The sequence below is a fragment of the Brienomyrus brachyistius genome, chromosome 4, assembly GCF_023856365.1.
Source record: "Brienomyrus brachyistius isolate T26 chromosome 4, BBRACH_0.4, whole genome shotgun sequence".
NCBI classification, from domain to species: domain Eukaryota; kingdom Metazoa; phylum Chordata; class Actinopteri; order Osteoglossiformes; family Mormyridae; genus Brienomyrus; species Brienomyrus brachyistius.
Genome location: NC_064536.1, coordinates 25,810,640 through 25,827,219, shown reverse-complemented (window position 1 = coordinate 25,827,219; position 16,580 = coordinate 25,810,640). Strand labels below are relative to the sequence as shown.

The 16,580-nt window shown below is 44.0% G+C and overlaps 2 protein-coding genes across 2 annotated transcripts; both read left to right on the top strand.

Annotated features, from left to right (window-relative positions):
- The first annotated feature begins 2,099 nt into the window (after positions 1-2,099).
- LOC125739887 (leucine-rich repeat-containing protein 24-like) lies at positions 2,100-10,831 on the top strand. Its single transcript, XM_049010426.1, has 6 exons — positions 2,100-2,289; positions 2,418-2,651; positions 6,055-6,242; positions 6,544-6,822; positions 7,811-7,979; positions 8,400-10,831. The coding sequence occupies exons 2-6, from the start codon at positions 2,510-2,512 to the stop codon at positions 9,485-9,487; spliced, it is 1,866 nt and encodes a 621-aa protein (XP_048866383.1). The 5' UTR covers positions 2,100-2,289; positions 2,418-2,509; the 3' UTR covers positions 9,488-10,831.
- Positions 10,832-11,220: 389 nt separating this feature from the next.
- LOC125739898 (CMRF35-like molecule 8) lies at positions 11,221-16,181 on the top strand. The gene is made up of 9 exons (XM_049010452.1): positions 11,221-11,416; positions 12,007-12,327; positions 13,252-13,575; positions 14,194-14,296; positions 14,617-14,714; positions 14,921-14,970; positions 15,467-15,526; positions 15,797-15,862; positions 15,966-16,181. The coding sequence occupies exons 1-8, from the start codon at positions 11,365-11,367 to the stop codon at positions 15,860-15,862; spliced, it is 1,074 nt and encodes a 357-aa protein (XP_048866409.1). The 5' UTR covers positions 11,221-11,364; the 3' UTR covers positions 15,966-16,181.
- The last annotated feature ends 399 nt before the right edge of the window (positions 16,182-16,580 follow it).

Genomic DNA, 16,580 nt, shown 5'->3' with positions numbered 1-16,580 from the left:
ATCACGTTATGGGGACATTGTGTCCCCATAAGGATAGGTATACCCGCTCGCACACACACACACACACACACACACACACACACACACACACACGCACGCACACACACACACACTTCTTTGACTAATCACAGTCTGTTTTCCAAATTACCCAGATAACATTCTTCTGGAATAATTTCCACAATCCCTGCTCGATTCTTCCCATTCGCGTATCACTATTCATATCACATAGCTGCATATCACACTTTAATGTACTGGACTTTGCTGCATTACTAGACTTAATGTGTGTCTCCATTCGTATATGATGGATGTCAGGGTGGATTGCACAATCTCCTGTTTCATATAGGTGATGAAAAAATATCTGGCCATCTCCGCTGTCCAGGTCCTACAGACCTAGCCTGTGGTTTCTTGCAACAGATGCACCAGATAACATGGAGGGGATGCGATATTGAGAGAGAGGGGCCTTCAGAACAAGTCAATAATTGCGGCAAAGCTTGCGAGCTAATTCAGCGCTGGAGCACGTACCTCGTTTCGATGCTCGCAGTGTGATGCGTTTTTCATTCAACTGCTGTGTTATTTTCCTGACTGATAGCTCACAGACTGATTTTGGGTCACAGAGAGAACATTTCCACGTAAACCAGGGCGGGAAAACAGCCTGGATGCAATGCAGCTCCCTCATAGAGCAAACACATTATAGGCAGAACAGAGATACTAGCTATTCCCATGTTCTTGGGCTGGACCAACACTACCTCTAGATGCAGGGGTGGTTTAATGTATAGGCTATTCTATGTCAGCCTAGAGTCTCCAAAAAATCTGGCCCGTTTTGTACGGGATGTGAGTCCATTACACAAGGACATAGCCACACATCTGCTGTGATACTCACGCTTTCAGCCTCTCTTACAGTAAATCTGAAATCTTTAGGCAAATCTGTATTATTACATTATAAACCTAGAATTAGCTGCATCAAACACGTTTTACAAGTTTTTACAAAGTAATAGATGTCTTACATACATGTAAACTTGATTAAATTGAATTCAGTTTTATTATATAGTGCATTTTTGCAATATTAAATGGTCTCAAACCACTTTACATTATCTCCGTCCAAAGCCCCCAGTGAACAAGCCAGAGGCGACAGTGGCAAGGAAACACTGCCTAGAAGGAAGAAACCTTGGGAGGAACCAGACTCAAAGGGGGAGCCCATCCTCCTGGGGAAAGCAGAGGAAGTGAAATGGAGAAAATAGGAAAATCCTAATTTATACTTTCCGGATTTTAAGATTTGAGTCTAGATGCCGAGGGCCAGTTACAACAGCTGTCGGCTGACTTGTCGCAGGAGAGGATACAACTGCTGTCCCTTCCACACCGTATCGTGGCATGTATCCAGGCCCAGGGGTACCACACCCAACTGACCTGGGACCAGCAGTGTGCCCATACTGCCAACTCTGTTGTCTGTTTGATCTGATATTATAATCATTGCGATACAGTCACATGACCTTTCACCATGTGCAGATTCATTTCATTTCCACCACTCTGTCGGTGTGTGTAACTTTTTTTGTCACTGAGTGTATAACCCTAATCTACACACGCGCGCGCACACACACACACACACACGCACACACACACACACACACACACACACATTGCAGGCAATTTAAAGGCACCAATCTTTGGAGTGCAAGAAACGGAGGGTATTCCATACAACACAGCACGCGATCTGCTGGGGATTCATGTAACAGTGTCACACTATCTGCCACTACAGGCAAATCCATTTATCATCCAATATAAATAACAGATGCCTTTCATTGGCAGTGACATCTTTAAGCTCGAGCAGGCACGATGTAAGATCATCAAATCATTAGCACTCGTGCTGCCAGTGAAGACTTTCCCTCTGCATAAAAAATGTAAAACATAATAGAGAAAAAAATAGCACATATCCATTTATGTTCGTAAACTGTTCGTCCCGTATTGTGTCATGGAGAGCCTCTTCCAAGAAGTCTGCACTCATACACATCGGAGAATTCACAGTCACCAATCCAAAACCCCGTGAGACTACAGCACCCACCGAAAACAAGCTGCAAACTCCCCCCATTCGCAGTTCTCGGCAATCGAAAAACGTGTATAGAAGAGTAGACAACTAGCGACTCATGCTTATGTTCGCCTTATTTACTGTATATATAAAACGTGAACCGCTTTTATTCAGCAACACGCCGAAAGGTTTGTGAGAAAAAGGCGGGGCAGGAGGTCAGTGATTGTAGGCTACTGCAGAGCCAACATGAGACTGCGTCTATAACCACTGTAAGTAGGGGGAAAAAAAAGAAAATTATGGATTTAAACAAAGCCCCCCTTCGCCTCCGCACACTGCAACAACGGCGCTTTTCTCGCCTATATCTATAACCCCGTAATTTATCGTTTATGATCGGCAGGCGGCAGGCGTTTGCTGGGACTGGACGGGATGGAGACGTGATGTTTCCCTCGCAGGCTGACATGTTTCGGGGATACCGCTTTCACGTCCTAAATGACAAGGGTAGTGCGTGTTAATAGATTGGGACGCATTTGGCATGGAAACCAGCGTGCGAACAGATGCGTGGGTTTCAATGGTAAGCGACGCAACAAGGGAGTGAGCAGCGGGCATCTCTGCTTTTTATCCATCGCTGGAGGTAAAGAGTATTCCTTTGCTGATGCTGCAATAATAATAATAATAATAATAATAATAATAATAATAATAATAATACTCCGAGTTCACATGGTCTATGCATAAGTGCTGCTTTTATGGCTTTGCAATTTAACAATGAAATGAAATGAGCATCAGGAATGAAGAACATGCTTCCATCAGTTGCATTCTTTGTATGTGAGCGTTATATAACCGCACTGTAATTATTATGTTCTCTTTATATATGTGTACTTACATGTAGGATATGTTTTATTACGATATAATGCGTTCGCAAAAGGCTTGTTTATATTCGCCTTTATTTATTTTAGATGTAAAAATACTACGGGCATATTCCGTCCCGTCGCGGTTCCGTGATGAGGAAAAAGGAGTTGCGAATGAGCCGGTGTCGATGATTTATGTGTGGTTAATTTTTTGGCTATTTACGTGATTAATTTGCGGGTCGAATTAGGAAATAGACCATAATGTGCACTTTCAACCGTGATGATCATTTGTGGCATTAGCCACATAAAAATTAAATGGTTTTGATGAAGTCTTGGAGTATTAAAGGGGGCGCTAGAGTTAATGAAAGGCGTAAATCCATGATCAGTTAGAAGCGGTCTTTTCTGCTGTGTAGGATATGTAATATTAAACATCTGGTGGCCTCAGTCACCTCTGGTGTGTGGAATTTACATGTTTTTTCCCATTTCTATTCCAGTCAAAAACGTGCAACAGGGTGGAGTTGACATCTGAATTGTGTGTGTTTGTGTGTGTGTGTGTGTGTGTGTGTGTGTGTGTGTGTGTGTGTGTGTGTGTGTGTGTGTGTGTGAGAGAGAGAGAGAGAGAGAGAGCGTACAGTATGTGCAATATGATGGACTGTCCTCGGACATCTGCCCTGAGCTACCTGGTCCTGGACCACATGTACATAGTAATAAAATGCTCTAAAAGACTGTGAAATTATACAATGCTGGTGAAAAAATGCATTCTGGGCAATATTTATGAGAATCTTGCTTGTTTCCCATAAAATACTGCAGTGTACTGTAATTCATTACATGAACTGAAAAACATAAACTGCAGAATTTACTCAGATTAAATGAGGTGATGATTTGCACTCACTTTTTTGGATGAATTTAAACCCTTTTTTAAAAAAAAAAATAAAGTATACCTAATTTTTGGAGATATTTTAAATAAACTAAGCCAAAGGCTACCTACTTTCAGAGAACCATCCTATAAGATTTACTCAAATTTACTAAGGCAACGTGTTTTCACTCACTTTATGTTTTGGGTTAATTTTTATCATTTTTATATGTAAAATAAACCCAAGTTTAGCAAATAGTATACCCAATGTAATTTAAGGGCTCTCTTCAGCATCTAATGCAAAGTGGTACCAGGTGGGACGCAAGTCTCTTTTGCCAGCGTGACCCGATAAAGTTTCCTGTCCAGTTAGGAGTTAAAGGTTTTGCTGAAGGGCCCATTGACTTGTGGCTATTCTGCCAAGGCTGGGCAGTGATCAGAGGCCCGGACACTTACTGAGGTCTGCTGAGCCACATGCTGTCCCATTGAATAAAAGGATTCAACTGACTTATTGGTTTTTCTTAAATTAATTGTGTTGATACAATGTAAATATATTTGTTTTCATGCATAATTCATTAAATGAAGTAATGGACGGTGGTTACTCCCAACTAGAATGAGTATTCTGAAAACGAAATGTTCTTTTTATATAGATGCACTGACTGTGTGTTCTGAGAACAGAACGTAGTGAAATTAATCTCACTCATTTTCTCATGTGCAATTAAACCAACGTAATCACTTTCATTCAATTTAAATTAGGTACATAATCTTACGGCACCCATGCTATATTGCACCAATTGTCATGAAGAAGGATGCCAAATACTGATCTTACTGGATGTTCCTTATTTATGTATTGAATAGAGGTGTGGTTGTTCATCAAATGACACCCCCCAGGGGTGATGTATTTGTTAATGCAAGGCCATTTTGAGTACTCCCCCCCCCCCCCTTTGGCCTGTGGCCTTATACATGCAGAAAAAGACAGTGGGGTTGTGATGTCCTCCTAGAGCCGCCCACTCTCCAGTAGACCAATGGTGCTGGATATATATTTGCATAAAATGACATGGCACCGCCCTTAAAATTTCCTTAGTCCACCACAAAGGTGTTCAATAGGGTAAGAGTATAAGAAAGTCTTATGTCATGGCTTTTTCGCTGCTACTGGAATGGAATTTAGTGTTGCTGTTGATTTTTGCTGTGTGATTCAGATTCTAAGGTTGGATGTGTATGGGGAGAAACAAAAAAAAAAAAACGCAATACTTGTTATCGTGCTGCAGGAATACGTACCTTTAATGATCTGTTTGTTTTAACCCAGATATTTCAACCCACTGAAGGAATTACGACTCTATTGTAGTTGCACACCTCTTGCCACTAAAGGAAAAAGGCCATCTGGTACACAACAATTAACTCAGGCACCCCAAAGATCTCTGAAAAATATTTAGTAATGAAATGTGGTACAGACTATCTATGGTATTCTGTTCTTAGGTGTGGAGATTTTCTAAATATTAAGTAAGCATGGGCTTCCAAAAATTAAGCCTGATACAAAATCGAAATATTGAATGGCCAAAATGATTTGTTTTGTTTGTCAATCCCAAGTTCTGATAAAGCAATCTGCCATCCATTGTGTCTGCTCTAGTGAAATGCACTCCTATAGCCACTAGGGGAGCTCTCACCTTCTCTCAGCCCTGCAAAATGATGTCTAACAAACTTTATAATCTGTGTCAATGAGCGCTCCCTTGCTTGAAACGCTTTGTCTAGAAATTAACGTAAACAAGCAACTTGGAAAACTGAGCTTTCAAACTTAAATAATTTGAAACAACAATTTCCTGAACCATTTTGAGTAAACTCAACCTAGCAGGGTTTAGAGTGTAGGTGAGCTTTAGCTTAATTTATTTAAAATATTTTATTTCCTAAAATTTGGTATACCTATCTTGAAAGAAAAAATCAGTTTAAATACACTCCAAAGTAAGTGAATGCAAAAATCTTGCCATAATTGAGTAAATCCGACAGGTTATTTTTTTTCAGTGTGGTATTATAACAGTAACATACTGTAAAACAGAATATAGCAGATGAACTGCAAAATTAACAGCTGGCAACTCTGCTGGCAGTATTTTACTATATATTTAGGTGACAATTTTTTACAGTGATCATGTGACCCTGTACTGCAAAAGCAGTTATGGAAGACAGATGGGTATAATAGTCTGAAATACTTTTGTTGATTATCTTAATGCTTCTATAATTAATGCACTATGACCCTACAATAAATAAGCAGATGACAGAGAGGGCACAGCCTGTACTCGGTGCCAGCAGGACAGTGAAACAAACACACTCTCCTCTTCGGCTCCTAGGCCCCGCCCATGTGAGCGTGATGTCCATCCCACAGCTCTCGCTCCTTGTCCTTGTCCTGGCCCTCCGTGCCCTAGACGCGACCCTGGCCCTGGGCTGCCCGGCCGGATGCCGCTGCTACAGCCTAACGGTGGAATGTGGCTCCATGGAGCTTAGGGAGTTCCCCCAGAACATTCCACCCATCACTCAGGTCAGTGCCTCGTCTGCGGTCTCGCCTACAGGGTTATTGCCAGACCAAGCCCCACCGGGGAATGATGTCTCCCTTTCCCCATCTCTCCTTGCGTCGTAAACACCCCAACAAAACGAAGCTTTATTTGCCATCTGAACAAGAAAAGGTGCACTGGGATGTTTTAATTTCACATATCGCATCTCTGTCTCCTTTTGTTGTAAAGACACACAGCCATAGAGGTAAATAAATGACAGAGTCTGAACCAGTTTGGACCGGAAACAGATGGGTGAAGACCAACACTTTTCTTTTCTGCCCCACACAGACCATCTTCCTGCAGGACAACGCCATTGGACAGGTGCGCTGGCGGGACCTGTCGCGATTGACCAGCCTACGCTACCTGTACTTGCAGCACAATGGATTGTCGGCGCTGGAGCCGGGCGCCTTCCGCGGCCAGGGCCAGCTGCTGGAGCTGGCGCTCAATGGTAACCGCATCCACCTGGTGACGCCCGATGTCTTCCTGGGGCTGGCGCACCTGCGCGTGCTCTACCTGGCCAGCAACCAGATTACGCGGCTGCAGGACTTCACCTTCCGCGGGCTGCAGGTGTGAAACGGGGGGGGGCTGACCGGTGACTTTATTTATGCTACACTCTAGATATTGACATGACATTATTTCTCCTGATGGAATAAACTTTGCATGAAACATTTAAAGTTAACACTTTTGTAGGGATAATGTTTACTCATGAGAGTTTGCATACAATTGATTAGAATTAAAGGTATCCGTTGTTTTACGGAGAACACGATTAACAAGATAATATTTGTTATGTAGTACGGACTAATTTCATTGTGATTGATCACTTTAACGTACATTGGTGAATGGACCTGATATTTAGACACAGGGACGCTCCTTGACTTACGATAGGGTTACATTCCAATGAACCTTAAAGTGGAAAAAAAATTGCAGGTAGAATAGTAGAATATGATAGATAGATAGATAGATAGATAGATAGATAGATAGATAGATAGATAGATAGATAGATAGATAGATAGATAGATAGATAGATAGACAGATAGATAGATAGATGTGGGGAGGGCAGTACAGTACACTCGGTATGAGATGTTTAATGCTAATCACTACAGAGGCGAGAAGCGTTGCTGTGTGGACACTGCCATCACCCATAATCTGTAGAAGGCATGATACAGCATATCCACAGCCCGGAAACAGAGACAGATTCAAAACTGACTCCTGAATGTGCATCGCTACCGCAGCGTCATAGAGTTAAAATGTCTGAAATTGAACCGTTGTAAGGCGAAGGGCATCTTTAATGAGTAATTAACATAGTTTTATTGACTACAAGTCTCGTAATCGTTTGCATATGATTTATATGAATTATTGATACTTATTGTGGAACTGAACAGAATGTAATTTAAAGATAAGTCATACAACTGTAGTATTGATCACCATAATGTATACTGGTGACTAAATCAGATATTTATGCCAGTATGAGACCCTCATTGTCGGGGACTAACAGTTGTATTTTCACGCCCACTTCTTCCTCCGCCGGTCCATCCCACTGCACCCCATATCCCAGCGGCTGCAGGAGCTCCACCTGCAGGAGAACAGTGTGGAGGTGCTGGGGGAACAGGCTCTGGCGGGCCTGGGCTCCCTGGCATTGCTGGACTTGAGTCGCAACAACCTGCACACTCTGAGCCAGGCATCGTTGCGACCCCTGGTCAGCCTGCAGGTACTGCGTGTCACAGGTGAGGATGGGGAGAGAATCAAAGACACATTTTAAAAGGAATTCACAGATACACATATAAAAAGCTTTGTGTTTTTGTATCCGGGGCTATTTTTTATAAATACACATTCTATGCTTTATTAGCAGATCAAAATAGAAATGTCGTGTTATTCTGCAAACAATCACAGTTCTTCAAATAAATGTGCATGTGACAGAGATTTTGAAGTATTTCCGTGCATCGCGCATCGCGGTTACATTCCGCTCACGCAATCCAATTATCCTTTCTGACACCTCGTTTGTTTTTTCGTTTTTTTATTTATTGTTTTTTCTCATTCTTGCAGCTATGGCCGCAAACTGAATTCTAAATCTCTTCTCTATTTTCTCCCATAATTCCCCACTGATTCAACCCACCTTTCCCTGCTTCCTGGCCCGGTCACCCCAGGCAACCCTTGGCGCTGCGACTGCGCACTGCACTGGCTGCGCAGCTGGATCGACGAGGAGGGCCAGCGGCTGCTGAGCTCGGCCGACAGGCGGCTGGTGTGCGCCGAGCCGCCGCGCCTGTCACACCTCAGCCTGGTGGAGGTGCCCCGGAACAGCTTGGTGTGCATCCCGCCTGCCGTGCGCCTGCAGCCGCGCCGGCGCTCCCTGCGGCCCGGCGAGAGCCTGCGGGTGTCCTGCCAGGCCTCTGGTTACCCACAGCCACAGGTCACCTGGAGGAAGGCCGTCCAGGACAGGGCCAGGGCCACTCCCCAGGGGCTGACACAGGAAGCGGCTCCGGAGCCTGAAGCCACGGCACCTGCGGCCGCTGACGGCCAGGGGGAGTCCGAGCGATTCGGCCCGGACATGGGCAGTGGGATGCTATTCCTTAGCAATGTGACAGAAGCCCACGGGGGGCTCTACGAATGCGAGGCTTGGAATGCCGGGGGTGTGGCCCGGGTGACCTTTCACCTTCACGTTAACGTGTCACCATCCTCGTCCTCCTCGGGCTCCTCCGCTGCCTCCCCTTCCTCGCCCTGGCGCCCCTGGCTGCAGTCATCCCACCCGGCGCTGATGGACGTCAGCAGGGAGCCTCTCTATGCCCTTGGCAGCATGGATTTCAACGCACTGGGCACCGCCACTCAGACAGCCATTGCCGCTGGTATCGCCCTACTGGCGCTCACCGCCCTGCTACTGGTGGCCATGATCTACAGCCGTCACCGGCAGCGGCAGAAGGGCCAGCAGGAGGAGAGCGTCCTCTATGTCAACGACTACTCAGATGGGCCCACCACCTTCGCCCAACTGGAGGAGTACCGCGACGAGCGCGGCCACGAGATGTACGTGCTGAACCGCGACCGGCCCGTTATTCCTCCTCCCCAGCAGGGGGTGCTGCCGCCTGCCGAGTCCCCGCAGCACCGTGCTCCTCGGCCAATGAGCCGGATGGCAGGCGAGGGGGAGGAGGCAGTGCCGACTATGGACGTGGAGGCCGAGGAACTCTTCCTGAGCCAGAGCCTGCTGTTTGACAAGCAGATTGCCTACGAGATCCACTGCTGAAAAAGACGGCGGCCGTTTCCCAAGTGCGTGCCGAGTTCATGGACAGCCGGAACTCAGCGCTGACGCGTGTTGAGAGTTCTGTGTGGGGAGAGGGGGAGCTGGGTGAACAAGGACGGTGAGACCATATACCAAGAAAACCATCACATGAGGTTGTGGCAGAGACCACAGTAGGGACATGAATGCTTCGAAACAAGAAGTAGGCTGTGGCGAATGAGTAATTATGAACAGGAACCATCCCTGTGAAACTGTCATGAAAGAGAACCAGAGAGGCCATTAAAAGGACGACAATAATAATAATAATAATAATAATTTAGCTGGATATGCCATCACTAGAGAAGAGCCCCGGCCAATCTAATGGTCAAAAATGGAGCAGAATCATAGCTGTGACAGAGACTTGTGAGAAAGACATTGTTCTTCAGATCATCCACGAAGCTCTGAAACAGAAACTGTACTTGTCAAACCACAACAAAAGAGGCTGACAGTTGCCGTCAGAAGTATCCACACCAGTAGTCCGCGGTGAAAAAACCACGTGCATATTCTATCGCTGAGAGTGTAGCTACATCAAGCTGTAGCTACATCAAGTTATGTGATGACAAAACCGGTGAGACTGGGCATGAGCATCTAGCTTCACGGCCCCGTGTTTACACTGAGCACAGAGTCACAGAGCAAAGCATTATGGGCGCTGACAATATGGGCACATTAAGGCGTCAATTCTCACTGTACTTGGTTCTGCCCACCCTCCTGTCCATTCTTTACTGGGAGGAGAACATCCTGTTGTGGAGTTTGCATGGTGAAGTGGTTCCACGGTTAGTGTACCAACATTTCCCCAGCACCCACTTCTGTGTATATTCACCCCTCCCCCCCCCCACAAATGAAGAAATGTCTCCCCCTTGTGCTCACACATGGAGTGTGGGATTTTTCCTGGTTAAGCGATGCACAGATATCTGCAAGGCCGTGCCAAATTTGCTAAGTGTTTCACTGAAAAATCACTGTCGACAGTTGCACAGAAGCTTTACTACAATCTTTGCGGTGTTTGTATGCAGGAGAGCAGAGGACAGCACTGAGAGCACTGTGGCAGTACACACAGAACGAGGATTAGTATTCTGAAGTTTATTATTATTATTATTATGGCATTCACTGACAAAGCTACTTGTGAAGTTTGGTTATGATGAATATGAAACATTTCGTGCTTGACCTTCTCTTAAGAGAACCTCCTGGTCGAAACTGTTTCCCTTTTTGTCCGAAAAGCATTGCGGTTTAAAAAAACAACAAAAAAATAAATAAAAATACTGAACGTGGACACAACTATGTATTTTTTTTCATTACTGTAATATCAAAATGTGTTTGTGTGTTTGTCATTAAACTATTTGTCTTGCTTTTTAAGGAAGCGTGATCATTTCGGAACATGACATTTGTCGTTTTCACACTTCAGTGGGAGGTTTTCTGCATTGAAAACCAAGAAGACAGACACTGAAACTGAAATGAGAATGATGCTGAGCACAGAGGTCATGTGCTTCTTTTTCGGCACATCCTGTGGATGTCACATGATCATCACATGACAGCATCCCAAAATCTGAAGAGGCGCGTGTGCGTGACCTTTGATACTGTATGTCTTTAGGTAGCGGAGCAGCCCACAGGCCCTCTGACCCTCTCCCACTTCCCTTTCTTGCTTTCTGTGGCCTTCTTTACATAAATAACCATTCAGGGTCAGACCTTAGAGGTTTTACATCTCTCCGGGCATCTAGCTCTACTCCCGTTTCTGCATGAAGCACCACCGAGTGAAAATACACGAGGAAGTGAGTCAAGGGCGGGGAGAGGGGCCAGTATCTCAAGACAGTCCTCAGAGACATTCTGGTTCCTAACACATAACATAACACATGGCTATCCTCTTCCTCTCTCTCCTCATCCTCATCCTCAGTGGCCTTCCAGGTAAGATGGCACGCCTCATTGCAGTGTTGGAGGACGTAAGGGCTTTTAAGAGAGCCAGGTCCGTGACTGATAAAACGCAGGAGCAGGTCGAAGCCTGAGACTCGTAATGGGCTAACAAGAGGAAGAGCAGAAAACGTTTTCAGGCTTTATTTTGCAGGCAAAACCCTAGCAGATATGAGATCTGACATTTACATTACATTTAATTAAATTGGTTTAACATTTTGTGCAAAGTGGTACTACATTACAAGCCTTACTTTTAAATGGTATATAAATACTGTGTCCTGTGATGGACTGGCATGTCGTATAGGCATTGTGGTTTCGGGTGGGATCTAGGGTCACTGTAACCCTATACTGGATAAGCAATGGATGGAAGGAAGGATGGATGGATGGATGGATAGTTGGATACTAATACTGCTAATGATTCCTTATAGTTACATAGACATGGGGCTCCTTACAGTGACATGGTGGATGTTAAGCTATTTAAAGTGGACGGTGTATTTGATGATGATGTATAGCATTAATTGTCTGTAGTTTGTTATAGCGAGTATTGTGTGAATTACAAAAATCAACATACATCACATTCTGTGCAGGTAACCGCAGTGTGAAAACATTTCAGCATTTAACCCACCCATATGGAGGATCAATTGCCATCCCCTGTTTCTATGAACACAAGCAGAAGGATCATGCAAAGTACTGGTGCAGAGCTAAACGTCTGCAATCCTGTACCATCCTGGGTCGCAGTCAGGCTGAATGGAGGATCGGCAGTGTACGCATCTCCAACGACCCCGACAAGCTGGCTTTCTACCTAACCATGAGCAACCTGCGATGGTCTGACAGCGGGAATTACTGGTGTGCAGTGGAGATTAACAGCACTACAGAATACTCTGAAAACCTCCACTTAGCAGTTACAAGTAAGAACTGGGGCGACTGTAGGATTTTATTGGATGGGGGCTTAAGAGGGGCTACGATTCATACAGAAAGGCCAACCTTATCATTAGCCAATGATATGCTTTGAATTGGTGAGTGACAGGGGAGGGGGCACTCTGGGGACCAATCACCTTTCAGCTTGGGACCAGTGCCCCAGTGACCCCGCCCCTGTATACGTCCTGAAGGTAAGACGGTTGAAGCGATGGAAACCACTTGTGGTTTAACACAAAAGCCACACAGACACACACACACACACACACACGCCTTATTCTTCACATGTTGCAGTCTTCCTGGGCCCAGAGCCATGCTATAAGATCAGAAAGGTAACAAATAACCTTAGTTTAATTACTGTTTTATAAATAACAACAGGTATCTTTGTATGTATGTAGTGTTTATACTGTACTTGTCATTTGCAGTAATCCTAACCCTGTTCATACTGGGTGTGTGTGGGTGTGTGCATGTGTGTGTGTGTGCATGTGTGTGTGTGAGTGTGTGTGTGTGTGCGTGTGTGTGCGCATGTGTGCGCATGTGTGTGTGTGTGTGAGTGTGTGTGTGTGTGCGCGCATGTGTGTGTGTGCATGTGTGGGTGTGTGTGCATGTGTGCATTTTTGTGATTATTACACTGTGGTACCCCTAAGCTGTGTCCATGCCCTGTGATGAACCCACCCCCCACACAGCTTCTTCTGCTGTGCTGAGCCCCGCGATCCCTGAGACAGGCTCCAGACTTTCCCTGACCCCATGCCAGATGTGGATGATGGATTTCATTAAATCCACCGATTATTATCATAACTTTCTTTGTACACTTTGCCCATTGTACACCTTTATATCTCTTTAAATGTGTCATTCACACAATATGTGATATTAATATATGTTTTTAATGCTCCATCATTCTTATTTTGTCCTCATAGATGCTCAGAGTGTGAGGACTGTGAGCTGGGTATCTGCAGAGAGAGGAGGATCTGTCACCATCCCATGTTACTATGATCAGAAGTATAAAGACCATGTGAAGTACTGGTGTAGAGGGTCTAACTGGATGTACTGCTCCACAGTGGCACGTTCTGACTCCCCTCAGATGACAGGGGAGGTGTCAGTCAGTGATGACCCCGCCCACCTGGTCTTTAATGTGACCATGAGGAACCTGCAGGAAACGGACTCTGACACTTACTGGTGTGCCATTTGGATTCCATTTGCGGCAGATCCCGCGGTATTTCTGCCTCTGATGATCAGGAGCGGTATGTGAAATACTTCATAACACCCACACTTTAGAACAGATTTTTATTTTATTTTTATTTTGTTTTGACCAAAATAGTAGTAGTAGTAGGCTACAGCCCCCCCGCTGCCCTTTGTTGGAAAAGCAGTTAGATGGTGAACCAAAATATGCATTATTGTAATTCATATAAATATGTATTATTATAATTCATATAGCACTGTTGCCTCACACCTCTGGGACCGGGGTTCGAGTCTCCACCTGGGTCACATGTGTGCAAAGTTTGCATGTTCTCCCCCCATGTTGTCGTGGGGTTTCCTCCGGGTACTCTGGTTTCCCCCCACAGTCCAAAAACATGCTGAGGCTAATTGGAGTTGCTAAATTGCTCATAGGTGTGCATGTGTGAGTGACTGGTGTGAGTGTGCCCTGCGATGATGGGCTGGCCCCCCATCCTGGATTGTTCCCTGCCTCGTGCCCATTGCTTCCGGGATAGGCTCCGGACCCCCTGCGACCCAGTAGGATAAGCGGTTTGGAAAATGGATGGATGGATGGATAATTCATATAAATATGCATTATTATAATTCATTATTGATTTTCATTTTATATCTATATATAGTAAGAGAGTGGTTTTCCTAATCTGCAGGAAATGTCGAAAATATAACTGGTGAAGAACCTCCAGCTGGGTCACCCATGGCATCTACTGGCGTCTCACCTAAGGAGGCCTCCAGCACTGGCAGTTCAGAAAGGCAAGCTGCAGAGACATTGCTCTTTATTGAAATATATTATATCAATGACACCGGGCATCACTGGGTCCAGTGAAGGTGCTGGGATAGTTTTTCTGTAGAAGCCCAAATAAGAAAACATTTCGACGGTATGGAAAATACAAATATACAAATACAAATACAAGCAATGCAAAGTTTCAGGTGTTATATTGTCCCATACTTTATGTTTTTCCATACCGAACCAACTTTTCTGATTTGGGGGTGTATATGCTGAGCTTCTTGCCTCATAGGGAGTGAAGGAATGTTACGGAACCCCTTACGTTCTGCCTCACAATGTTCTCCAGCTCATCCTCTCAGCTGGTTCTCATACTAACGCTGGGCCTGCTGCTGCTCCTGGTGTTCCTGCTGGCCGTTGTTATAGGCGCCATTCTGAACAGACGAGGTGAGAGGAAAGTGGGGCTGCATCTGAGCAGGTCAGCTACTCGCCATATCTGTGGCCTTAGACAGACTGCAGAAGGCATTTTAAAAAAGACACCAGTATGAATCTCCTGCTATTCCTACAATCATTGACTGATGGTGCGTTGATGTGGTAGTTGTCCATGGCAGTGACCTCAGCTCTGCAGTTCTTACGACCATCTGTCATTTCAGGAAAAAGACCGGCCAATGATGAAGATACACAGAACAGACTGACCAACATAGTAAGTCCCTTTGTAAATACGAAGAGTAACAGTAACATCAGACAATTACAATACCAATTTACATAATTACATTGTGTGTTTGCAGTCTGTGTCATTTCAGTAATTATAAAGTGTATTAGTAATGGTACCTGATTACAGCGTCCATATACAGTGTGTGTTCTCTCTGTAATTGTAAGTGTAACAGTAATAGTGCATGATTACAGTATCCATTTATAGTGTGTGTCCTCTCTGTAATTATACAATATAACAGTAATGGTATATGATAACAGTATCCATTTACAGTCAGTGTCCTCTCTGTACCTATCCAGTGTAACAGTAATGGTACATGATTACAGTATCCATTTACAGTCCGCGTCCTCTCTGTAACTATCCAGTGTAACAGTAATGGTACATGATTACACTATCCATTTACAGTGCATGTCCTATCTCTAACTATACAGCGTAACAGTAATGGTACCTGATTACACTATCCATTTACATCGTGTTTCTTCTCCAGTCCTCTGTAGACCCTAACGATGCTATGATATACAGCACAGTTAATCTACAGGACCAAGAGGTAGGATAATAGATTATCAGCATTATCACCCAGTTAATGACTATAGTTTGTGGCCAAATAAAATGAAAGGATAACAAGATACATGTCTACAACTCACAACCTCCACAGTGAGCTGTCTCTATATCCTTGAAGTTGCTCTTCAAGATCAGAACATTCATGTCAGTTGTGGGCAAAATGTGATGGATTTATTGGAGTTAGTATATTAGATGTGCTTATTGTGTCACTAAAAATGATGACTTAAAGGTACCCTCTTCACCTAAACATGATTAGGAGCTTGCGTCAGAGGACTCTGCTGGTTCGATTGTCTATAGTACTCTGGCCCTGAAGCAGACATAGGTAAATATATCACTCTCCCTCTTCCTCACTGTGCTAAATTACAGTAAACTGTACATGTTGCTATCACTGCAGAGAAAGCACTGAAGCACGTATTTCTCTTCAGGCCCATGGATGAGCAGGCGGTCCTGTAGGTGAACTGGATGCCAGTCAGTTCACCTCATTTCAAATATTTGACATCGAAAGCTATTTTTCATTCATATTCAAGGCAATACAGTTGTTATTGATTGTAATTGTAATTAATTAATTGTAATTAATTGTAATTGTAGTTGTAATTAATCAGTTGTTACTGAAGACAGTTTTAATTGTGCGGAATATATATATATATATATATATATATATATATATATATGAGCATACTTCCTCAGTTTATCCATCATAACTGTATTAAGAATGTTTTAAGTCAATCATATAGACGATGATTAATGTATATAGCTTGACTCTATATTCTATTTCTTAATAATACTATTTTATTTTGGTACAAATGCTTATTTTGAGTATTTCTGTTTTTCTGAACATTCATTTTTATTATTTTGCGATCATTAGAAATACAGTTTAGCCAAAAATTATTTTCACACCGTGAAAGAATGGTTAGAAATGGAAATCAAATTGAGGATATCGATTGTGAATTTTTATGACTCATTTCCTCAATGCGTTGTATTTCAATACAATGTATTTCACCAGCTTTAGTCGTGTCGGGAAACTCAACTAACCCAACAAA